The sequence below is a fragment of the Nematolebias whitei genome, chromosome 23 (assembly GCF_014905685.2).
Source record: "Nematolebias whitei isolate Nwh7 chromosome 23, NemWhi1, whole genome shotgun sequence".
Lineage (NCBI taxonomy): Eukaryota > Metazoa > Chordata > Actinopteri > Cyprinodontiformes > Rivulidae > Nematolebias > Nematolebias whitei.
Window position 1 is genome coordinate 6,716,121 of NC_056520.1, and position 26,148 is coordinate 6,742,268.

Below are 26,148 nucleotides of genomic sequence, written 5' to 3' on the forward strand. Positions count from 1 at the left end.
TGCAAAAAAAGTTGCGTAAAGGTTGATCAACTCGAGGCAAATCTTAGTTAAGACCTGTTGTTCTTGCTGTTATTGGAAAATATTTGCGTGTGTTTATTCAGCTTCTCTAAGAGATTGATTTGATTTAAAATCTCATCAAGATTGAAGTTTAGTGGACTTTATTCTTGTTGCTGTAGGCTTTATTAACTCGTGTTAATAATCTGATAATCCTCTTCAGTCCTCCTTGAATCAGCCCACAGTTGTGCTACTTAAAAAGTATTTAAGCTGAAAAGTTTCAGCCAGCTACAGAATTTACCAGAGTCAGATTGTTAGCCACTTTTAAAGTCCATTTTGAAGCACATTTGTCTTTATATTTAAAAAACACAAACAAATATGTTAGATTACGCTGCTGTTTTTAATGTTTTTAATTAACTGAAAACTATAAAGCCATTGAATCATTTTATTTTGGAGTAAAATATGCTTTTTTTTTTTTTTTACCGGAGCCCCTTGAAGAACTTGGACTTTGATGCTCTCTGCTGCATAACATTAGCATACGGTGGAGTTAGCTCAACACTCATCGGTTCAGCAGCAGATCAGTCTCCGTGTCACAGATTTGAATTTAGGTGCAGAGTAAAAAAATAAAATAAAAAGTGTGTTCAAGGTTGTGCGTGAAAGAGATATAGGGAAACGACTCAGTCCGTGAATATTTGAGCACTGCCGGTCGAAGTTTCTCCTGAAGCTTGAGGCGTTTTCGTTATTTGAATTACACCTGATACTGTTGCAATGTAGATTTTATATTAACCTGAAACTCCACATCTAAAAACCACAATAATGTAAAATATTACTACAAATTGGTACAAACCTGCCAAATTAAATTTCCAAAATGTACACCATTAGATTAAATTCTAAACACTGGGGTGGCTGCTGAGCCTTGGTATCAGGAGCATTTGTAATATGGGAGAGGACACTCTAGTGGGGGGTCCGGGGGTCGTCCCCCAGAAAATTTTGAAAAAAGTAGATGCCATTTCCTGCATTCTGGTGTATTTTAACGAAATATTAAAAATCTTTTTACTTACATGTACATAAGTAAACACTTGATTCAATAACCATTTTAGAGTAGCCTGACCAACAGCCCCCCCCTACTCCTTTCGACAAATGCCGGCACTAACGTAACGCTAAGCTAGCGGTGCGCAATATAGACACGTTAGCTAAGATGCTACAGACGTTGCGCTCAGCTTTTCTCATGCATCCTAATCCCGCCCACCTTGGTCAACAGTCGGCACTAACGTAGCGCTAAACTAGTGCATAATACAGAGGTGCCTCCCCTTTGGAGAAGAGCGTCCTGCCAAGCCAAGCGACCTCGGGGAAATGCTGCATGAGGTGTGGTGAGTTGTTGGAGGTAACCAGGAAAACCTGGAGTGGACTTTTAGTGGTTTAAATATTCTCCTATTAATCAAGTGGAATGGATTAGTTCATGAAGAAATAAAAACAGTGCTGGGTGAACTAATGTTTCTTGGTAAATCGGGGGGAGGGGGCAAATGAATATTTTTCAAATGTGAAGTGGGACACGCCCCCTTCACATATAATTGTTGCGATGCCTCTGCTGCCGAGGTCTGTACAAAGTGAGAGCCGAGGTGGGTGCAACATGAATGGTGGTTGGCAACAAAATTACATCTGTGGTCTAGAATACAGATTTGCAAGGTATGCTCCTGGAAACGAGTCATTTAAGTTTAAAAAATTAAGTAAAAAACAATTTGTTGTGCAAACGGCGGCTGCACAGCTAACAGGTCACTTGGTTGCAAACATTCATAATTTAATAAAATTGCTGCAGAAACATTTTCTCACAAGTTTCTTGCAATTTTACACCTGGATACGTTTATTTGTGAACCATTCCATTGTAGATGTGTCTTTATGTTTTGGATCATTGTCTTGTTGGAAGATAAATCTCCGTCCCAGTCTCAGGTCTCTTGCAGACTCAAACAGGTTTTCTTCCAGAATGGTCCAGTATTTGACTCCATCCATCTTCCCATCAATTCTGACCATCTTCCCTGTCCCTGCTGATGAAAAGCAGGCCCAAACCATGATGCTGCCACCACCATGTTAGACAGTGGGGATGGTGTGTTCAGGGTGATGAGCTGTGTTGCTTTTACTCTAAACATATCGTTTTGCATTGTGGCCAAACAGTTGGATTTTGGTTTCATCTGATCAGAGCACCTTCTTCCACATGTTTGGTGTCTCCCAGGTGCTTGTGTCAAACTTTAAACAACACTTTTTATGGATATCTTTGAGAAATGGCTTTCTTCTTGCCACTCTTCCATAAAGGCCAGATTTGTGCAGTGTACGACTGATTGTTGTCCTATGGACAGACTCTCCCACCTCAGCTGTAGATCTCTGCAGTTCATCCAGAGTGGTCATGGGCCTCTTGGCTGCATCTCTGATCAGTCTTCTCCTTGTTCCAGATGAAAGTTTAGAGGGACGGCCGGGTCTTGGTAGATTTGCAGTGGTCTGATACTCCTTCCATTTCAATATGATTGCTTGCACAGTGCTCCTTGGGATGTTTAAAGCTTGGGAAATCTTTTAGTATCCAAATCCGGCTTTAAACTTCTCCACAACAGTATCTCGGACCTGCCTGGTGTGTTCCTTGGTCTTCATGATGCTCTCTGCGCTTTGAACAGAACCCTGAGACTATCACAGAGCAGGTGCATTTATACAGAGACTTGATTACACACAGGTGGATTTTATTGATCATCATCAGTCATTTGGGACAACATTGGATCATTCATAGATCCTCACTGAACTTCTGGACTGAGTTTGCTGCTCTGAAAGTAAAGGGGGCCCAATAATATTGCACGACCCACTTTTCAGTTTTTTATTTGTTAAAAAAGTTTGACACATCCAATAAATTTCATTCCACTTCACGGTTGTGTCCCACTTGTTGTTGATTCTTCACAAAACATTTTAAATTTTATATCTTTATGTTTGGAGCCTGAAATGTGGCAAAAGGTTGAAAAGTTCAAGGGGCCGAATACTTTTGCAAGGCATTGTGATACAGGACTGGTACAAAACTAAGCGTTTTTGAGACCTCACTGCATTTATTTAGGGGGCTGTGGTTGCTCAGTGGTTAAGAGGCTGCAGGTTTGAGCCCCGGTGGCATCAAGGGCAATTGCCAAATCCTTCATGCGACTTTACTTGCTGTCTCATTGCATTTATTTTAAAAAAGCGATAAACTCTGCAAAACTAGGAAGTTGTTTAGGTATAAAAAGTTAATTTATTTCCCTCTTTGTATGTTCATCAGCATAAAAAGAAATTCAATATTGCATCATTGAATATTAATGATAGCATGCACTTTTAAGAACTTGGTTACATTTAAGTACAAGTTTTAAATGTAATGTTTTAAGGTTTATGCATGGTTAAATGTATACAAAATCTGAATATATTTTAAACACAATCACATTGTTAGTATTTCTGATCGCCCATAGCATGTAATGACTTTCTAATGCCATGGCGCGGGGGTTTGTCATTTTTTTCAGTCTGCTGCACTGTATGTGCTTGCTTTTTATTTTATAATTTTTTTGCACATCATTATGTAAATCAAACAAGCTGTTGCAACATTTTGTGGCTCGGTGGTTAACTGAACCAAAACTCCACGTTTTTCAAGTAGCTAATAAACGTTTCTATCCTCTGAATATGAGATTTTCTGTTTGCACTGCAGAAACCAAACACGGCATAATGTGGCTACGTGCATCGAAAAAATTTTTTTGTTGTTGTTCCCGTTTTATCTACAAAATGTGCTCTAAGTGCTTGACGTGACTCAGAAATCTAAGACTATGCATATTGGAACAAACGATAAAAAAAAGAGAGGTCTTCAAAGGCGATTACATTTTTAAAGGCGTTTAAAAAAATATATATATTTACTGTATTGCAGAAGCAACTTCATCTTTTCTCTTTGCATATGTCAGGAACATGGAGGCTTGTGGTTGCTGCGTTATTAGATAATCTAAAATGGAATAATTCAGCGAGGAGAGCACAGACTTGTGTGGGTGGCTGTGTGCGTCAGCCAAGGGTATGAGGGCTTAAGAAGTGTTTCTCACAAATAGAAATGTTAACTCGCCAAGCAGAGTACATATCAATTTTTCTGCCTGGAGGTAGGAGGAACAGGGCAGAAAGGTGAAATGGGGGAGAGGGAGCGAGATGTAATGACAGAGATGGAGGGCATGTGCATTCATACTGAAACATTCACTGTCATGATTGCTGCTGCATAAGTTGATACAAACCATCTGTAAACTTATATTTAACAACAACTTTATTCACCATTTTAGTCACGTACCGTATTGTGTTGTTCATCGGTTTGTACCATATCCGTTAGTGGTTTGAATTTTTTTCACTCCTTGGGTTTGCACTTTACTTTTTAGCGTTTTTTAACATAACATTCATCGGTTCGTACCGTACCTTTTGCTGGTTTGTACTATGTATCCCTCAGTTTGATCTGTTTTATTGTTTCAGTTATACCGTATTATTCAAATCATCACATATCACTCCCATAACTGTTTGCACCGTGCCGATACGCACCATAAACTTCTCGGTTTGTACCGTATCTACTGCCGTTTTTGTACCATACACTTCTCGATGTGTACCGTATTGAGCATGCGTCAGGATATTTGTACCATATTGTTCATTACTTTGTAACGCATCACTCACTTAATGGTTTGTATCGTATCTACAGCTGATTTGTACCACACACCCCAATTTGTTCTGTTGGCTCATTGGTTTGTATTATATTATCACTTATCACTCACTTATTGATTTGTACCATCTATTATTGGTTTGTACTTAAAACAGTTTTATCGTTTATGTTGCACCATATTATCCATTTAATCACTTGTCACTCAATTGTCAGGTTGTACAATGTTGTAGATTTGTACTGTACACATCTCTGTTAGTACCATATTGTTTATTAGTTTGTAACTTATAACATTTATCTATTGCTGGTTTATACCATTCCCTTCTCGGTGTGTACCGTATCATTCATTAGTTTGAAACCTATCAATTACGTTTTTACCGTATCTGTTGCTGGTTTTTACCATACACTCCTTGTTTTTTCCATATTATACATTAGTTTGAAACTTATCACTTAAGATTTACCGTATCTATTGCTAGTTTTTACCATACACTCCTTGGTTTTTTCCATATTATTCATTAGTTTGAAACTTATCACCCACTTAATGGTTTGTACCATATCTGTTGCTGGTTTTTACCATACACCTTGGTTTTTTCCATATTATTCATTAGTTTGAAACTTATCACTTACGTTTTTACCGTATATATTGCTGGTTTTTACCATACACTCCTTGGTTTGTACCATATTATTCATTAGTTTGAAACTTATCACTTAAGTTTGTACCATATCTATTGCTAGTTTTTACCATACACTCCTTGGTTTTTTCCATATTCATTAGTTTGAAACTTATCACCCACTTAATGGTTTGTACCATATCTGTTGCTGGTTTTTACCATACACCTTGGTTTTTTCCATATTATTCATTAGTTTGAAACCTATCACTTAAGTTTTTACCGTATATATTGCTAGATTTTACCATACACCTTGGTTTTTTCCATATTATTCATTAGTTTGAAACTTATCACCCACTTAATGGTCTGTACTGTATCTGTTGCTGGTTTTTACCATAAACTCCTCGGTTTGTACTGTATTAATAGCGTTTTGCTTCATATCAAAAAGTTTACCCATACTTTGTATATTGATTTTTCATTCGTTAGCTCACTCAATAAATTTAATTTATTTAATTTTTATCTTTGATCTTTTACAGCTAGCAGGTTGTTAGTGTTTTGTCTTTTAAGGTTAAAATCGTTACCTTTTTTTATATGATGTACAAAGAACATGCCTATTTTTTTTATTTATTTATAAGCCATAATTTAAAAATACAAGCCTCTTTAAGCATGCTAATATGCTAATAGGTAAAATTATTTTTGTATGCTTGGTTGACTCCATCAACTAGCCATATTCAACATTTTTGAACCTTTGCTTTGTTTTTCTCTACTCCATTTTATTTAATTATTTTACTATATTTAGATAACTTTAATTAGTGGTGTTATTGTTTTATTTCTTTCAGTCAGAAGCAGGCACACCGCTATAGATTTACTCCAAAAATTATTCCTGCATGTTCCCAAAGGCAGTTTAAAAAAAAAAAACATTTTTAATCTTATCTGCAATTCTGATATTTCCATATGTGGTATAATGCTTTCAAATATTTGAAAACCTATCCTCTTTACCTGTTAGAAACTAAAAGATAAACGTTTTGCACCTAAAAGTTTTACATCTAGACAAGAAAGGCTAGACGTGAAGAGATAAATTATGGCACTTCTGTCTTAGCGTAACTTTGATGCTAAATTTGCTGAAGCCGGTACATCAAAATAACAAAAATTGACAGTAATTTAACCAAAACGTTGAGCCACAAATCTGAAGTGGATTCCAAACAACCGAGTTGGGACTCCACAAGTCAAGTTTGCATTATTGCTTTCTCCTGTCAGTACTCTGTAGTATCAAGGAAACATGCTCTAAAGATACGAACAGCCATCCAGAAATGTCAGATATGATAGTGGTTTGAAACTGAGCACAAGTATCTTCACGAATCAAAATGTGTGACAGGGTAAGAGATTTTAAATGAGATCTGTGGCAAACCATCATCTCAATATCCATTTGGCAAGCTGTTCTTAAACGATAGTCTCAGTTGTCGATGGAGGAAATTGTTCGAGAGTGTGAAGGCAGGATGCATTTCTCGAGCTAACTCCGAACCGCAAAGGGCGCCGAGAGAGTGCCCCATTTCTCTTGCCGAGTCCTCCCTGAAAGTAATTGAATTTTGGATGAATCCACCACGGAGGGGAAAAAAAATATTAGGGAGGGAAGACGGCGGATGCTTAAAGAAAGAAACAAAGATTGAAAGGTGACAGCACCTTTCAGATGTGCTTCTCCTTAACGGTTGGAGCACCATGGGTTGCCTGACAAGATACACAGTCATTGTGCGATTTAAGAGAGCATATCTAGTATATGTTCCCTTTTTTAAAGGCAATATCTTGTTTTTTTCTGCTTTATTGTGCTACAGATCATATCCGTGACAGACAGCGGCTCTGTTTTTTATCTAGTTTCCACTAGTTAATAACTATGTGCCAAGAATGAAGTCAATAGCGACAATAAGACAATGGCATGCGTTATAGTTACGGAAAAAAGTTGGCAATTGATCGTCCCTTGTGTAGCTGTCTTTAAACAGGCGATCATCCTGAATATCCCTCAATAGAAACCTAAATTAAGAAATGAAAATCTAGTCTAAGTGTAAATGTTGGAATTTGGGTAAACACTGCAAAAGAAATGGAACAAGATGAAATCAAGACAGTTAAAACATTCTTTCTGGCATGTATACTACTGTATATTAGTTTTAAAGTAATCTGTGAAAATATAATTACTTTTTAACCGATCTGTAGAAAGCCCAGTGAGCAGTTCGTCTCCACTCTCGTTTGGATCCAAGTAATTTTATTGGAACGTCACAGCAAAGGATAAGACTGTTTACAAAGAATAGGCCATCTGTGCGTTACCTAACACTTGGCCCCATAAGTGAATGGGGAATTACAAAATGACTAGCCAGGTCAAGAACAGAGCCGTGGTTAAAAAAGACATAAACATACTTGTATTTTCATATAATAATTTACGGTGTAGGCAGCGTAAGTAAAACATAAAGAAAAGCCTAGCAGCCAATAGCTTAATGTTACTGTTGAATGAACTGCGATTCTGAATCACGCTGAGTGGCTAAGTGGGTGCATCGTGACAAGTATCTTTGTTACAATTAGGAGTAGTGAAGTATATTTTGTATTAGTTATATATTATTTGACTGAAATGTGTGATTATTTGTATTAAGTTTTTTTTATTACCATGCGTTAAAACAAGGAAGCTCCGATTTCGCTTTTATTTCCGGTAGAAAATGTAGTTTTAGTTCGACTCCTACGAATCTCAACTGCCACTCCGTTTTGAACACAAGCTGGCGAGGCGTCATTGGTTGAGAGCTGGTCACATGATGTAGGACAGGGGGGGTTCCCGTTCGTCGACGGTGGCCACTCCTCCTGGGAGGTGTGGCCAAGCTCTGAAGAAAAGTGCTCGAGGCTATTTTGCTGAGGCTGCGTGGTGGCTCCAAAATGACCCAGGGCTGGTGATTTTATGTGTAGTGTAACCTTATAAAGTTTTAAAATGGAACTGCCGCCTCTGCGAGACTGCTTCAGATTATTAGGACACGGAAGATGTAATCTTTCAGTAGTAACCTGATCAAGGTGAGCCGTTTCCGCTGCCACGCTGTTTTAACCGACTGAGCAGTTGCAGGTGTAACTCTACGCATCAAGGCTCGTTTGCTTTAAGATTAGTTTCCAGCTATTGTTATGGTGAGCTACTTTACACTAAGCTGTTAGCTCGGTGTTAACCCCGCTGCTAGCACTAGCAACGGACAGCTAACGTTCCCATGAGGCGAAGGGATGTACGGCGGCCTGCCATATCTTCCAGATCTGCTCCCACACACAATTATTTCACTGAATCTATAAAAAAATCAAAAACAAAGATGAAGTACCACCATTTTACACGCGCACACAAATTTAATTTTGGCTTCAACGAGCTGTTGGCTGAAAACTTGTAAATGGTCAACTGAAAGACAGTGCAGCTCTAAGATGTATGCAGGATTCGTTCCTGTTTGCTACAAGGACTGAATTATCAAAAAAAGCAATCAAAGCCGAAAGAAGAAGAAAAAATCCAGAAAGATTAGAGTACTAAAAATAAATTATAGGAACAGCTTGGTTTCTCGGATGGAAAATATAAAAATATTATGTGTTAAAAATGGCACTGTTCACGATTTTTTAAATATACTTTTGGTCATTTTATCTAAAGCAGTTTTCATTTGCTGTAATTTTTTTTTTTTACTGTTTATCATTTGTTTATAACCATTTTTTACTAAACTAGTCTGATTAAAAAATAATTCTCCAACTGGACTTGGTAAAAAAAAAAAAAATAATGAGAAAACAGCAACTTTTTGCAATAAGAGAAACTTCATCTGGACTTTAACTCAGAAAAACACCTTCCAATTTCTGCCACACAACCGTACAAATGACAGAACCGACAGAACTTAACATTTTTTTAGGCTAACATAAATTCAACTGAGTCAATTGAGTTTTGTAGCGACATCTAGACGTATGCCGTTAGTTTTGGAGCTTATTTGGGTTGAAGGGGAGTGGTGGTGCAGAGGTTAAAGAAGGCGAGCCTGCCATCGGAAGGTCGCCGGTTCTACCCACTAACATAAAAAAGTGGGTGGGGAAGCTGAAGCACCCACACCTGCCCCCACCCTCATTTGCTCCACTCTGGGCCCTTGAGCAAGGCTCTTAACCCCCACCATCTGCTCCCCCAGGCACCCTAGATGGCAACTCCCTCCTCCGCACACAGGGCTGTGGTATCTCGGTGGCCTTTGGTTGCGTCAGGAAGGGCATCCGGTGTTAAAACATTTGCTAAGTGTTAGGAATGTACGATATGACATAAAATTCATCTCACGATATGTATTGTGAAGGGTGGCGATAACAATATATATCACAATATGTTTTTTGTATAAAACGTGCAATAGGAATAAAAATTTAAAAAAAGCATAGGGTTTCCTTGTGCCATAATTTATTTTGAGAACTGCTATACCACAATATAATCTCAATTAAGAAAATTCCACTACTAGGTCCAGAGAGTTTTTAAATAATAAACAAATCAAGTATTAGGCTTCTTTCTTGTAGTGCAAAACAGTGCAAAAGATATCAAATGTAGTTTTAGCCATATGTTTTAAACAAAATAATATGTTGACTCTTAACAGTTTCCTGTCTTCTCACTTGAGAAATGAACAGCAACAGAGCAGCATTTTACACTGAAAACACTTCACCCTCCAACCCTCTAGTGGGCGTCTCCTTCCGCTTTAAGGAGAGCTGACACAAAATGGCGACCAGTTTCCTCTGTGGCTCTGTCCAGAGGATCTCGCAGTAAAATCACACAACACAGCGTTCCTTTCACAGATCAGAGAGCAGGTTTCTCTAAAGATGACCAACGCTTACTTTAACTTTTGATGGGGGAAAAAAACAAAAAAACTTGACGGAACACAGCGTGTTGCGCATGCGTCCGAATACGGCAGCACTATGGCAACCCGGCCATAGTTAGCTTCACTACTTAGCTCTTGAAGAAAAGACTTTAACACCACTTATGCACTGTTTTCAACTAAAAAAAAAAGTAACGTTTAAATCTGACAACTCAGATTTTACATCAGATACAGCATTACTGCGGTTTGCCGGTAGAATACAGATCTCTATCGTAGGCTAAATGTCTATCGTTTCTACCATGTACCGTTTATATCGCGCATTCCTACTAAGTGAGGTGCAACTTAGTTCATTCTGGTGACCCTTGAGGAAGGGAGCAGACAAAAGAAGAAGGAAAAACAAAAGTTGTTATAGTTCTGAACAACTAGGTCAAACCAAGTGACGTTTGTAAAGAAGTGCTGTGAGGACTAAAGTGACCAAGTTACCATTTTCTGGTCCAGGTTGCATTACGACCCTCAAACTGTATCCTCACTACTCTGCCCCAAAACTAATGGCATACGCCTAGATGTTGCTACAAGCTACAACGTCCACCTTCTGTCACCGGTTGGATTTAGGAAATCCTGCTGACTTTTGAAGTTGGCATAACCAATTCCTTCCACTTGTAATTCAGTTCTACAAGACTCAAATTAATCTGTTTTGACTAGCAACAATTCATCCTAAATAAATGCCTGAGGCACACATTCGGCGATGTTTGGTTTCTCTCTCGCAGTTGTGTCTAGATCTGGGTTGCGTGCACCGAGCACATGGAGCAGTAGAGGACATTGTCTGGTCTGTGTTTGTTCACTCTGCTGCTTGTTTAGGAGTTGCAGGTGTTTGCACCGACTGCGGGCCCTTTCTTCCCTCAGGCTGTGAAACTTCTCGACACCGCTGAAACTCCATATCATAACTGAACACCAAGCCCGGGGGCGCTAGTTCCTGTTTTATTTAGCATATTGTGCTTTTGTGAGTGCATCTAGTCCCGTTTTCACTTTAAGCACATCTTCCCACGTAGTTTGGTTAGCGATGAGGATGACTTTGAGTTTTATCTTCATAATAACTGTGAACAGAATCAATTGGAATGGAGTTTGATGTTGTGGAAAATCTCCAAGCAGAACTTTTGTTTCATTTTAGTTTGAGCCAGCTGAGGCATCGGCAGATTTTGTGCCCATGTTGCACTCAAACATGGAAAAGTAATTAAAAAGATAAGATTTCTGTGTAGTGCCGAGTAGCTTTTCAGAGGAGGCATTAGTTTCAGGAAGCGAGCGCTGATGACAAAAAGGCTTTGACGAGGAGAAAATGGCAGCGTTGGCCGCCGGCCAGTTTCACATGCCTCCAGAGTGTCCTGAGGGTTACTGCGGCTTTTGGGGTGGGGGGTTCTTCTCAAAGACTTTCTGATGCAGTATTGTAAAATCTATGTGAAGCATCTTTGTGACGACTGAAATGCCAGTGGGGAAGTGCCCTCGTAGCATACAGAAGCAACCCGATGTGTTTAAAAGGCAGCTTGTTCCGGCGGTGAGACGAGGAATAAAAGAATGACAGCAACCTAAAGCAATTTCACAAGCAACTGCGTTCCCCTATTGCTGCTTTGAAAGTCTTACGAATGTTTTGATCTAAATTGCAAAAAGCTTTTCCTGTTTGGTTTTGCGCTGAACAAAAGCTCAACTGAATGCTTGGATAGCAGCTGTTCCAGCTCCTACTCTGAACAATGCTGTTTTTTCATCGCTCGCATCCATCCTCAGAGCAGCTCCCGGCTAAAAATACCTGCAACGTTTCCAAAAATGGACTACCGCAAGCTCATTAGATGCTTTGGGCTTATCATGAAACATAAATAAACACACCACAATAGCTAAACTATTATTTCGATAACTTTTGTCACATTTCTCCCTGATAAAATTTGGTTTGGTTGTGAACTGACGCCTTCTTTTTCTATTTCGGCTTTTCCGTCTTCAGGGGTTGCCACTGAAACTCTTGTCTTAAAATAAATAAATAAAAAGACTTTAGCTCTTGTCTGATTTTGCAGGGTTCCCAGTGACTCTGGAAATAAGGAAAAACCTGGAAAATGACTGTCACATTTTCCAGATAGGGAAAACTCAAGAAATACATAAAAAAACCACGGAAAACCGGCGGGAATTGAACACTGATGTGCTGATTCAGAGTATTTCTGAGACTTTGATGTGTACATGTATTAATGTTTGTACTCTAGTATTATTGAGCCCATGTCCTGTTTCTACAATGTACACAGAACATGTATCCTTACTGATTGGCTCTGATGTACAATATAATTAACTATTAAAAATGATTGCTGTATGCACATACTTTACGGTAAAGTATACTTACTGTCATCTCTAATTGTGAGACTGCCAGTTCTAAACGTTTAGTGCGACTGAAATATCTCCTGGAATTTCAGGATTAACACTGGTAAAAATCAGGAAAAACTTCAGTAATTTTGTTCTCAAGGATTCAAGGTTCTTTGTCATTCACATCACATGTGGTACATGAGGTGGAACAAAACTATGTACACAAGGTCTCAGTTACATCCAAAAAAAATACAAATTGTAAAGAAAAACAGTAATAAGATTCGAGACATGAACTAAGAAATACACTAAACTAAGACTATACTAAACTAAAAAGACACTAAATACACTAAACTAAGACTACACTAAACTAAGACTACACTAAACTAAGAAGACACTAAATACACTAAACTAAGACTATACTAAACTAAGACTACACTAAACTAAGAAGACACTAAATAGACTAAACTAAGACCATACTAAACTAAGACTACACTAAACTAAGAAGACACTAAATACACTGAATACATTACACTAAGACTACACTAAGCTAAGACTATACTTTTTTTTTTTTTCTTCTTTCGATGGCCTCCCTTCTCCCCTTACAGCCATCCTCTCCACACCATTATTATAAAATATTTATTATAGTGACATTCTAGTGTAGGTTTTTTTTTTTTTTTTTTTTTTTTTTTTTTTTTTTTTTTTTTTTTTTTAATAGGACAGAAAGAAAGAAAAGACAAAGTAAGACTCCAAAATATAAGAAATATATACAAATAGAGCACACTTCAAAACACCCGGCCACTGTCTGTTCACCTGCAAAGAACATGACAAAACACAGCAACAAAATACATATGTATAAAGAACTTAAAATATTCATGGCTTTGCAGTAAATTTCAATAAATATATATACCCATACCTACGCCTATATACATACATACATACATACATACACATGAATATACATTCATATACATATCTATATATCTACATATAAAGCCTACATAAACATCCCTGCTTCTATTTGTGTGTGATTGTGAGCATGCATAAGTGTATAAGGCTTCTCTAATAGAACATTTATTAGTAATTGTGAAGCAGCAGAGACCCGACCCCCAAGACCAGAGGCAGACGAAAAAGGGGGGACCAGAGCCCAAGAAGCTAAGACTATACTAAGCACTAAACTAAGAATACACTAAACTAATAACACACTAAATACACTAAACTAAGAATACGCTAAACTAAGAATACACTAAACCAAGAAGACACTAAATACACTAAACTAAGACTATACTAAGCACTAAACTAAGAATACACGAAACTAAGAAGACACCAAATACACTAATACTATACTAAACTAAGACTATACTAAACTATGTTGGAAAAGGCTACCGTATTTTCCAGCCTATAAGTCGTACTGGAGTATGAGTCTCATATGTCCAAAAATGTCTAATCATTTGGAAAAATCCATAAATACGTCGCTTCGTCGTATAAGTCGCAACTGTTATGTGTTTCCACTGATGCATCGCGTTACACGTCACCGCTGACAACCCAGAAATGTGGGCCGGTGTTGTGCCAAAAATCAATTGGCTGCCAAATGTCGGCCACGGGAGCGTGCATGGGAGGACTTTAACAAGAATTTAACAAGATTAACACTTAAAAACAATTACTTGTTTGCTTGAAATTATAACGAAGGTTTGTCTCTGTCTAACTTTTCCTTAATAAATGCACTTTAACGGTCAAATCAGTCGCATTTCAAAAGCTGATTTGCGGGAGTGCTCAGAGGGACGACTCACTGTGCATTTCTTCAAAATTTAACAAGATAACCACCTAAAGCAATTATTTGTTTGCTCGATATTATAGCAAAGGTGTGTCTCAGTTGAACTTTTATTTAATAAATGCACTTCAATGGTCAAATCAGCTGCATTTTGCCGGGTTGCTCCAAGCGAGCTGGATGAAGGTAGCTGGCTATGGCAAGCCGATTGTGTCATTAATATCCACTTTTACCTATTACATGACACAACGGCATGCCATACTACTCGAGTGCCATCTAGCAGCTGAAAATGGTAGTGTTCAATATTTCATTGTCAGAATGAATGGAAACGGTCATATCTCAGTCAAAAATTGGTTTATGAATATGGGGGGGAAATAAATAAGTCGCTTCGGCGTATAAGTCGCAGGGTATGCAAATTATGAAAAAAAGTGTGACTTATAGGCTGGAAAATACGGTAGTTAGTGTTGTAGGTAGTTTACAAAGCAGCAAAGGGATTCATCTCAACACATGCCATTTACGGTTTAGTTCTGTTTATGGAGGACAGTACATTCCTGCACACAAAGATCTGAAGGTTTGAAGGTATTCTGGATGTTCAATTGGATTATTAGCTCTTAATTATGTATCCTTTTGAGGTTCAAATGGATTTAGTGAATGATGACTCAAATCTTTTGTTTCCTTTTAGGACTGGGTAAAAATGCAAGCCCCCATCCCTCTCCTGATCTTGCTACACGCTTTTGTGGTCCATTGCCAGAAAGTTGTGTCTAAAAGAGGTTCAGGTAAGTTTTTTTTTTTTCTCCCTTTTCCCACTTCTGTTGAATGAAAATACAAATCTACTCTTTTGTAAGAAACGCACACTTTGTACACTTTGTATTCAACAAACATACTTTAGTAGTTGCTGCTGCTTGTGGAGACCTCAAATAGTGATTGGGGAAAAAATATCCCTGCCTGTTTTTTAATTTATTTTTAACATGTTAATTTTGAGGTTTTTACCATTCTTTATTATCATTATTTAACTGATTTCAGCTTTAAATATATCCCATGTACCACCAAATATTAGGCTAAAGAGTGAGAGGAGTAGATGCTGTCAGGAGCCGGTAGTGGTATTAAAGTTACCGTAGCGTCCGGTAGTTGAAGCATGTTGAAGTAAAGCTGCGTTTTCACGCATTTTTCATCTTTTCATTGCTAACTATATGTCTCCAACATGACTAACTGTACTAACACGACTGCATTTAGTAATTTTTGCACTTTAAAACATTTAATTTGTTTATAAATTGTCAGTGATAAAAACAATGATAATCTCATTAACTTTTCTGAGGCATTTTACATGCAAAATTAGCTTGTATGCTAATTGATGTTGTTGTTACATCAAAGTTTATGCTCAATCATCCAGGTACAAAATCCATTAATGGTCAATCAGGTCATCTGGACAGTTGCTTTTTTGTGGAAAGACGTTCCACCCTCGATCCAGAGGGCTTCATCAGTCTGGAGTCCCAAGTAAACTGTTTTCCCCACTAAGCAGTACACTCCCTTAGTGGACCAACCAGTTTGCTGGTGATAAGATGGTTTCTGGGGGCTGATTGACCATTATTGGATTTTGTACCTGGATGACTGAGCATGAACTTTGATGTATTGAACCACTTTGGCTGTGGTTGCCTACCTGGGAGGAGTCAATGGGGGATAGGACAGCCCAGCCCCCAGAAACCATCTTATCACCAGCAAACTGGTTGGTCCACTAAGGGAGTGTACTGCTTAGTGGGGAAAACAGTTTACTTGGGACTCCAGACTGATGAAGCCCTCTGGATCGAGGGTGGAACGTCTTTCCACAAAAAAGCAACTGTCCAGATGACCTGATTGACCATTACTGGATAGTGTTGTTAGTGTAATACCAAGATACCTATTGGAGTATTGAATGCAGGTCTTGGGGAACAAAACGGCAAGGGAACAACTTGATCTGAGAACATGTTCATCGCTTTATTCTTCTTCTCTTCCGGCCTCAAAAACCAAAAAGGTCCTTTCACTTGGACACTCAACTTCCCTCCGGTATTCATACTGTATCACTCATCAACATAAGTCACTTTTTAAATATGAAATAACTGAACAGACCTTAAACTAAATTACCGGTAATCTTGACTTTCATTAGGCATGAAAATAAATACAGTGTATCTTATGTGAAGGAACCCATATTCATTTAAGTTTCAAGATGCATCAATAACCACGTTGCAACTCCTAAATCATTAGATGCCCATTCCTGAAGGTGTAACCATGTTCATTATTGAAGGTTGAAGTGGTTCCTGCACATTACCGCGGTTGTTTCCCCTCAAGATGCCAAAATAATAGTTTTAAAGCAAGGTAGATGCAGATAAAAGCGACATTCACAATGGCATCCACAGTCTTTTGCAATTTTTTTTCCCGCCTCTATCCAGTGACTGCTTACGTCTGGGTTTTTCCCCATGCATATTAGGCACAGGTGCAAGAATGGCCCAAGGCTCATCAAAGGATTTTTTGCTTTCCCAGCAGAAGCCCCCATGGGCTATCTCTTCCGATGCTTCCTGAGCCATTGCCTGGAGCAAGGATTTGAAACGTGTCCACTGATAAATAAACACCCCATTTGAGCCAGACCCCCATCCTTTGTTCCTTTTCTTTAGATTGCACGGCTTTATTAGAAGCTACGCTGGTTGCAAGTTAGAGAGATGCTGTATAAAAAGGAGATTCAGGGCCATGAAAGCCAAGTTTAAATTGCCTCGCTTTCATTTTTATGGAGCAGAAAGAGGCAGCAAGGTAAGTATCCCAGTGTAACAGCTGCAGGTATATTTTCAAAGGGTTTCTTTGTTTATGAGGAATCCTGTGATTTGTTTGGTCACATGAAACCGCACATTGTATTATAAATTTCAGTATACTATAGTTTTCTTTTGACATGTGTAGAGTACGAGTAAAATACTGCAGAACATTCTAGTTTTTGTTGGGTGCTACTTTTTGGGGCCAAACCTTTTTTTAAACGTTAATTCCATTTAAAATGTAGAGAGAAAATAACTTGTGGTGGGAAATCATAGCAGTCCTCGAGAGAAAATAGTATTTTTCATTTGTACCTTCAAATATGTGTCAGCCTATTAAAAGGAATTAAGTGACTTGACTGACATCCTTAGGGAGCATGATTCTGCCGTCTCAATGGCTTTTCCTGTTCTGCTGGCACGTACAAACACTGGGAACCCTTTTCACAGTGCTGCGTGTGCACTGCGAATATCTGTAGATTATTAAATTCAAAACACTCGTCTTTGATTAATGCTTTGTCTGCACTTTCGCTCGGGTGGGGGTGTGGAACAGTGCAAAACACACACAATGCATATCTGCCATACTAATCCTCGGCATGCATATGTAGAACATAACCATTTGTCCTCTGCTGGTACTTCTTCGCTAGAATGCTGATTATGGCTTGAATGGTTGGGCAAACAGAATAATTACTTTTTTTTTTTTTTTTTTTGCTTAATTCAGCACATCACGTCAGTGAAACGTCTTGGATGCACTGTTGTGTATTTTCACTCAGCGGTGATCCATCTTTGATTTGCAGAAATTAGTTTTTATGTACATTTTAAAGCATCTTGGTGCTTTTTTGTAGGCATTAATTTTACAAATATTGAGCTAAAATTTGGTGTAGTTTTAGCTATTCGTTTCCAACATTTACTTCAAGGTGTACACGTAGTGCAACATCTTTCCTTATAACTTTGGCAAGTCAAGACTGTTAGCAAAATATATCCTGAACCATTGGACAGATATTAAGGAAACTGTCAGGAAGTAGGTGTGCGTCTAGAAGTTATTACCATTTAGATTAATCCCTATTCAAGATGACCGCCACAGCTGAATTACCTTAGCCAATACAGAAATGGTCCTAACATTGTACAGTGGTAGTAACAGGAATTCATCCTCAGCTTATGCTCCAAGCGCTAACAAATCTCATGAAAACTTTTAGTATAGCATTAAATTATGTGAAACATATTATTTACAAAGTTTGACCAAAGCAGCTGTAACTCATTTTTATACGCCAATCAAAAGGTAGATGCATTTTGGTATAATCTCCATCCGTACGTTTGTAAACTTTCTTTTCCGACCGTAACAAACTATGTACACGAATGCATCGTGACTAGACGGAGTGTTGCGTATACTTTTCAACATCCCAGCTCCGAGGTTAAGGTCACAAATCAAGGTCAAAGTTACAACAAGGTCTTTGCATGTCCACGCTAGAACTTCTGACCATCTTAAGATCGTTTGACGTAAGTTGATACACGTTTGTACCAATGCTAGACAGTGTTGCGTAATCGTTTCACCACCCCAGCGCTAAAGTCAAGGTCACAAATCGAGGTCAAAGCTTATACAAAGTTGTTGCTTGTCTGGGCCATTGCTGTAGAAAAGTTTTCCGACAGATGTACAGTGTGCCATGTATGGTACTTGTGTTCATAATACATACCTGCAAGCTTGTCGCTTTTTGGGGAAATTCATCAATTTCAAACAAAATGTCATTTATGTGAATCATCTAGATCTAAACAGTTATTTTTTTCGGGTGGGGGGGTGGTAAGTTTCTGTCTAGAATAGAACATCTTAGGTGGAACGCGAGTCATTTGGCCAATCACAATCAAGCTAGACGATAGGAAAATCTTTCCCATGGACGAAAGAAACTGGTCTAAGTTATAACTAGTCACTTCTAATGTTAGTTTTGAGGTAAGACTCATTATCTGCCAAGGATAAAATATGCTGTGTAAGGTAAACACAGAATGCCCCCCCCCCCCCTCTGAATTTGCAGGTATAAGATAAGATGATCTTAGTTAAAAACTCATGATATGCAATCCTCGAAGAGATAAGCTGTTGCCATGCTTTTGGTGCCAAAATGCACAATTTATTCTCAGACCTTTTTAGATCAGGTTTGTTGTTCAAAGCTCAGCATGGTTTGCAGTTTGTGAAGGCAGAGGTGCAAAAGTTGGCAGAAGTTGGACTTTTGGCTTTCCTAGAGTGAAAACTTGAATAGGAACAAATGGCACAAGTACCACCAAACTGACTTTCTGTGAGATGTTGAGATGACATTTTCCAAAAGTATAGCAGTTTTATGCTGTATTAATTTATTTGTTCTACATAAAAATCTGTAGATTCGTCCCTCAGGTTTGACCAAAGTGTTTTACAGTGACAACATTGCAGGAAGGTTACGTTCTGGTGTGGGATCCACATATTTGAGAAATAACACAAGTTAAAATATCAATTTCATTTATCAGAGTCAGAGATTCTTTATTGTCATTCGCACCTCATGTGGTACATGTGGTGGAGCGAAATTATGTACACGGGGTCCCAGTTACATCCAACAATAAAATGTATAAGAAAAACAGTAATAACATCTAAGATATGAACTAAGAAAAACATCAACTAAATATACACTAAGCACTCATAACATAAAACATTGAACAGCACAAACATGAACATGAGTCCGTGTGAGCAGATGTGCACGCATGAACGCATCAACATTGAAACAGATCAGCAGCAACATGAAACAGATCAGCAGCAACATGGTGTGATTTTTAACAGTGATTATTCTGGTTAGAGATTCATGAGTCTAACAGCCTCAGGGTAGAAGCTGTTCCTCAGTCTAGTGGTTCTACACTTAATGCTCCTCAACCTCCTTCCTGAGGGGAGCGGGACAAAAAATGTGTGTGCTGGGTGAGTGGGGTCCTTCATGATGCAGGTGGCCCTCTTCCTGCATCTGGAGTTGTAGATATCTGTGATGGTGGGGAGACTGACTCCAACAGACTTCTGTGCAGCCTTCACCGCTCTCTGCAAAGCTTTTCTTTCTGCAGATGTGCAGCCTCCATGCCACATGTTGATGCTGGAGCACAGGATGCTCTCCACTGCACACCTGTAGAAGGAGGTGAGGACTGAGCTTCCCAGACCAGCTCGTCTCTGCCGCCTGAGGAAGTAGAGTCTCTGATGAGCTTTCTTGATCAGGCTGGTGATGTTGTTGCTCCAGCTGAGGTTGTTGTTCAGGTGTACACCCAAGTACTTGTAGCTGGAGACCACTTCCACTGCAGATCCTCTTATGTTCAGGGGGGTGTAGGTGTTTTTGTTCCTTCCGAAGTCCACAATCATCTCCTTTGTCTTCTTCACATTGATGTGAAGGTTATTCTCTCTGCACCAGCTCTCCATGTGTTCCACCTCCTGCCTGTAGCTGGACTCATCATTGTTTGTGATGCATCCCACCACCGCTGTATCATCTGCAAACTTTACAATGTGACAGCCTGGATGGGTAGCTGCACAATCATACGTGAGCAGAGTAAACAGGAGGGGGCTCAACACACATCCCTGAGGAGAGCCAGTGCTGAGGGTTATGGTGGAGGAGGAGAAGTTGTGGATCCTCACTGACTGGTCTTTTTGTTAAGAAGTCTAGTACCCAGTTGCAAATGGAGGGGCTTAGTCCTCGTGTGAATAGTTTGTCCATCAGGGTTTGGGGGATCATGGTGTTGAAGGCAGATGTGAAGTCCACAAAGAGCATACGGATGTAGGAGTCCCTTCTGCTCCAGATGGTTGAGCGCAGTGTGAACCACAGAGGAGATGGCATTCTCTGTTGATTGGTTCTCGCGGTATGCATACTGATGAGGGTCCTCGTTAATGTTGATGGTTGTTTTGATGTGAGTCATAACCAGTTTTTCAAAGCATTTAGCGACTATCTGGGTGAAGGCTACTGACCGATAATCATTCAGACCAGTCACTTTAGAGCTTTTCAGGACTGGGACTTATGCAACCAAAAGTGAATGATGTTTAGGCTGTACAGACTCGAACTCACTGCTTTGATGCCAACAACTGATTTGGTCAAGATTATTCAAGGTGCTAAAAAGAAATAAGAAAATAAGGATTTAATGCTCGTTATATCGTCATAATTATCTGTTAAAATGGCACGTTTTCTAATATTGTTGTGCGCAGATCAACAACACCCATTTCACCCATTTGTGATTCTGTTTTAGCAGTAGGAAGAATCAAGGACATCCTTGCAGTCAATTAAATTTACAGTCTTCACACCCATTGCTTCACATGACTCTGGGAAGATGTCAGCATTAATACGTCAGCTGGAGGATAGAACCCCCTCCATCTCCACCACCACCACATTAATAGGACGACTTACAGTTTGGCCAGTAATAAGGCTCCTCGTAATTGGACAAGACAGTGTCTCCTAACAGGAGACGTCAGTGCACAGCACAAATTCAATTACAGCGGGCCACTTGACTTTATAATTGATATTAAGGGATGTTAAAAATGGCAGGAAACTGTCAGCAAGAAATTCTGAGGGGTGAAGGAGGCTAAGGAGCACAGCAGAGGTGACTCTTGTTACAACATTCATCGTGTCCCTCTAAAATGCCACAATGCCTGCAAGGGAACTACATTAATGTAGAAGTTCCTGCAAATCGAATGTATACCACCCTCAAGAAAAAAGGCTGGGGACATTAAGGTTTACAATACGGAATCAATTTTTACTAAAACATTTAGCTTTGAGCTGAGATTGAAAGCTGGAATTTGAAATTAAATCACTGAATGTATCTGTCACAACAGGCACACGTGCGAAAGCAGACGTGTGCGCGCACACCGCCACTTTATCTTCCCTCAGTCAATACCACGTACCTGTCAGAAACGCTGAATGATTGCCTCCACAGCGGCGCACGTTCACCGCGGGTGAGATTGATCGCACTCGTGGTATTAGAAATAAAATGGCTTGCCACATGGAGTCGTTTCCCTCCTGCTGGCCACTCAACAAGTGAGACAGATATAGAGCGCTGACGGTCGGGGTTACTGTTGGTGTTTCAAATGGGAGACGTATACCGCAGGCCACCGCATGAGATTGATGGCGATCAATCATCTGATTGATGAGCAGAAGAGTCTCTGTTTCCCGACCCATAATAATGTTGCAACACCACAACTATTGGGGGAAAAGGGTTTTATAGGTTATAGTGTGTAGCTGAAGGCACTTTGAAGCCATAGTTCACGTTTTGAAGTGGGGTGTGTAAATGGCTTTTTCCAGTGACCTCACTTAGGAGAAGTGGACTTCAACAGATAGAACTGACAAACTAACGGCTAGTCCAAACAAGAACAAGAACAAACGAGTTGCCGCCGTCTTAAAAGGCAACGAGCTTTGTGGCCACATTTTCAGCAGCCTATTTTTGAGAATCACAGCCTATAACGTGTGCACGGTTTCCAAAACTGTACTCTTGGCCATGCACATTATTTTGTTTCCCACCTCAGCCCACATCGTACCCATCTCGACCCGCTTTGTATCCACCTGTATCCCCAGTTTTATGATTTAATCTACTGAAGTACACTTTGGAAATGAATATGGGAAGATTAGAATCATTTTTATTATACGCCCGTCAAAAGACGGACATATTATCGTATAGTTTCCACACGTACATACAGTACGTCCGTAAACTTTATCTGGACCAGAACTGATCAGCATAAGATAATTAAATGGAACTTGGTACACACAAGCATCATCACTAAACAGAAGGTGTGTACACTTTTCATCACTCCAGCTCCAAGTTCAAGGTCACAAATCAAGGTCAAAGTTAAAACTAGGTCTTCGCTTGACTGGACCATTACTTCCGACCCGCTCAAGATAATTTAACAAAACTTAACACAAATCTGTATCACAACTACACGGCATGTCACTTGTTTTTTTTTTTGTTTGTTTGTTTGTTTGTTTTTTACATCACCTCAGATTCAATAAAAGGTCACAAATCAAGGTCAAAGGTTATACAAGGTCTTTGGTTGTCTGGGCCATTGCTACAGATTGCTGTAAGTTTATTTCGGCTGTGCCCTTCTGCAGGAGTTGCCACAGCAAGCGGACTTACATGAAAGATTTGGCAGTTTTATGCCAGATGCCCTTCCTGACACATCCTGGTCTTGAAACTGCAACATCAGGATTACAAGATCGTGGTACCGAACAGTGCTGTCACAGCCCCATTGCTATAGATTGATGTATTGCTACGTAATAGTTTGTCAGTGGGGGTTTAATGTGTTGTATGTGGTACTCTAATTTAAAATAATTGTAATTGGTATGGTTTTTAGACCTGGACTTTCAGGTATTTTAATTTTTTTTGTATGTGTTCTATTCTAGTAGTGACTCCATGCCGGTGTCAAACTCCAGCTCTAATCCCTAGAATTACAGAAACTAAATTAAGGAGGGTTTGAGACCGTTGCAACGACTCTGACTGCTGAAATCACGGACCTCTGCAAACGTTTAAAACATTTTTAATACTCCCTTTCAAATGTTGTTTGCCAACTAATCACCAGCTGTCACATCCCATAGAGATACTGGTTCCAGAATGAACCATTAGGACATCTATCTTGGCCCCAATTGGACTGTCTTGTCAATCCGGTTATAATTAAGCTCCTTTCTTCAACTTGAGCTCATTTGCAGAGCTAACTACAACAGGTAACGTATTGAATATTCATGTTTTTATATATTCGCATCCTTTGCACAACTCCACTTCAGAAGATTTGAACCTTCCCTTGAAGTTTTAGGCGCACGATTGATGCTTATAAATCAGAGATATTCTTTTTGCCTTGAAGCAATTTACTGCATTTAATATATTTGGATTTTTGGTAGACTTTTTGGGTTGATGAAGCCTCTGCTGTGATTGGATTAAAAATAGATACATTTCTTGAGAGGGCAACTGGGTGGAAGTGTAGGTGGAGCTAATTGGATTATACACCTGTCAATCAAGTAAAACATTACCTAAAGCACATCTCGCTTAAACGTGTTTTAATCACACCGTGCATGTAAAGTACATTCAATACTAATAGTAACTTACCATAATTCTCATTTAAATACTTATATAATCGTTTTCTTTTCACCTCTTACATGTTTCTTTTTTTATAGTCATGTGAACGGGCAATTACAATATACTGTATTACCCAAATTTTAGTGTTTCTCTCTTGAAAGGTAATATGTTCATTTCAGGCTTCCTTAGCAAATTATGGATCATACTTTACCGGCAGGGGTGTTTTGTACCAATTTAAAAGATTACATGTGTGGATGTTAATGAGCTTTAGCCCAAAAGAGGATTTAAACATTAAAAAAAATCTGGTCACTGCTTAGTTTAGTAAAATCTAGCTCTTAGGTTTGGGGGTTAAAATCGCTCCATAATTGTGCAATATAAGATAATTAAAAAGTAAATACAGTAACATTAGTCATCTTGTTAAGGTAATTTCGACATGAGCAACAGTGGGCTTGTAAATTATTTGAACGTCGGCTCCCTGTTAAAAACCCACATGGAGATATAAAGCTGTAGTCCTGAAGGGTGCGATGGGACCGTGCCCCTAAAATATGCCACATTTAACCGGAGGCTTCGCCGCATGAATTATCCATGTGGGTACACCTCTGCATTCTGCATCGGCTCATCTGCTGTATCTCCTGCCTTCAACACAGCTGAAATGATGATTCTCCCAAGATTCGACATCTCGCCGGAGCTGCCGCTTGTCTCCATGTTCACCAATCAACTCCGCTCGACCTCCTGCACAAATACCGGGAAATGTTATCGCTTCCTTTGATTAGTGACTTCCTCCAATCCGGTATAATTATTCATAATTAGACCAAAAGGCTGTTTTACCAAAAGTCTCCTTCTTGTAGGATTGCTTTTCCGCAGAAGCATCTGTAATTTCGCTTTTGATGTAGTCCTAAAATAGTACCTCTTGGGTTTTAAAGCAGTGTCAAAACTCCCATGTTTCTTCTTTAAATTACACGCTTGGAGTATCTGTTTGAGTAGCGGGAGATTGGGCTAAATGATAGCTCACAACCCAGGATGATAGACGGCCTAGTGAGAGCAGCGCCCTGTGCAAGGAGACTTTATGGTTCTGTTGTACCTTTTCCTTAGACATTTATTCCTCTGGTGTAACTGAGTCAGTTGGTTTTCTATTGATTGAAGCCGTTTCTCTCCCCTCTGGGTTGCTACAAGTTAGAGAAATTTGATTATCTTATGAAAAACGATTGATTTTAAGGAACTCTTTCTTGGGTATTATCTACCTCTGTATTAACGTTCATATGTCACATCCTTTTTTAAAAAAATGCTTAGAATTTCAACCATAACTAATCTAAACCTTGTGTCGTAAACTAGCATAAACTGTAGTAATATACTGTAATTTTTATATTTTTGTTTAAATGAAGCGACTTGAAATCTGAGATCCCTCTTCATAATATTGTCATAGAACTGTGGCTTTTTATAGACGGTGCATATTGAAACAGGAATCCGGCTCATGCTAGTTAAACACGTATCTACCTGCATATACATGTCTGACCATCAGTAGCCTACTATGCTCTTCAGATTCCTTAGATATTGGCTTTTAGTTGCCTCAATGTCAAAGCTGGTCCACAGAAGTGATCAGGTCTTTAGTGGTCCTGAAGTCTATGCTTGCCCACTTTGGTGATCAGGTATTTAGTTGTCCCGAGGTCCAGGCTGGTCCACTTTAGTGATCAGATCTTTACTTGTCCCATGGTTCAGGCTGGTCCACAGAATTGATCAGGTCTTTAATGGTGCCAAGGTCCAGGCTGGTCCACTTTGGTGATCAGGTCTTTAGATGTCCTGAAATCCAGGATGGTCCATAGAGGTGATTAGGTCTTTAGTGGTGCCAAGGTCCAAACTGGTCCACTTTGGTGATCAGGCTTTTAGTTGTCCTGAGGTGCAGGCTGGTCCACAGAGGTGATTAGGCCTGTAGTGGTGCCAAGGTCCAGGCTGGTCCACTTTGGTGATCAAGCTTTTAGTTGTCCTGAGGTCCAGGCTGGTCCACAGAGGTGATTAGGCCTGTAGTGGTGCCAAGGTCCAGGCTGGTCCACTTTGGTGATTAGGTTTTTATTTGTCCCGAGGTTCAGGCTTGTCCACAGAGGTGATCGGGTCTTTAGTTGTCCCGAGGTCCAGGCTGGTCCACATAGGTGATCAGGTCTTTAGT

The 26,148-nt window shown here is 39.3% G+C and overlaps 1 protein-coding gene across 1 annotated transcript in view; it reads left to right on the forward strand.

Annotated features, from left to right (window-relative positions):
- The first annotated feature begins 14,881 nt into the window (after positions 1 to 14,881).
- LOC119429024 (interleukin-1 receptor accessory protein-like 1-B) overlaps positions 14,882 to 26,148 on the forward strand; it is a 114,468-nt gene continuing 103,201 nt past the window's right edge. Inside the window, exon 1 of the mRNA XM_037696741.1 lies at positions 14,882 to 14,963. Coding sequence (XP_037552669.1) covers positions 14,882 to 14,963 — 82 coding nt within the window. The remainder of the gene's footprint in view (positions 14,964 to 26,148) is intronic.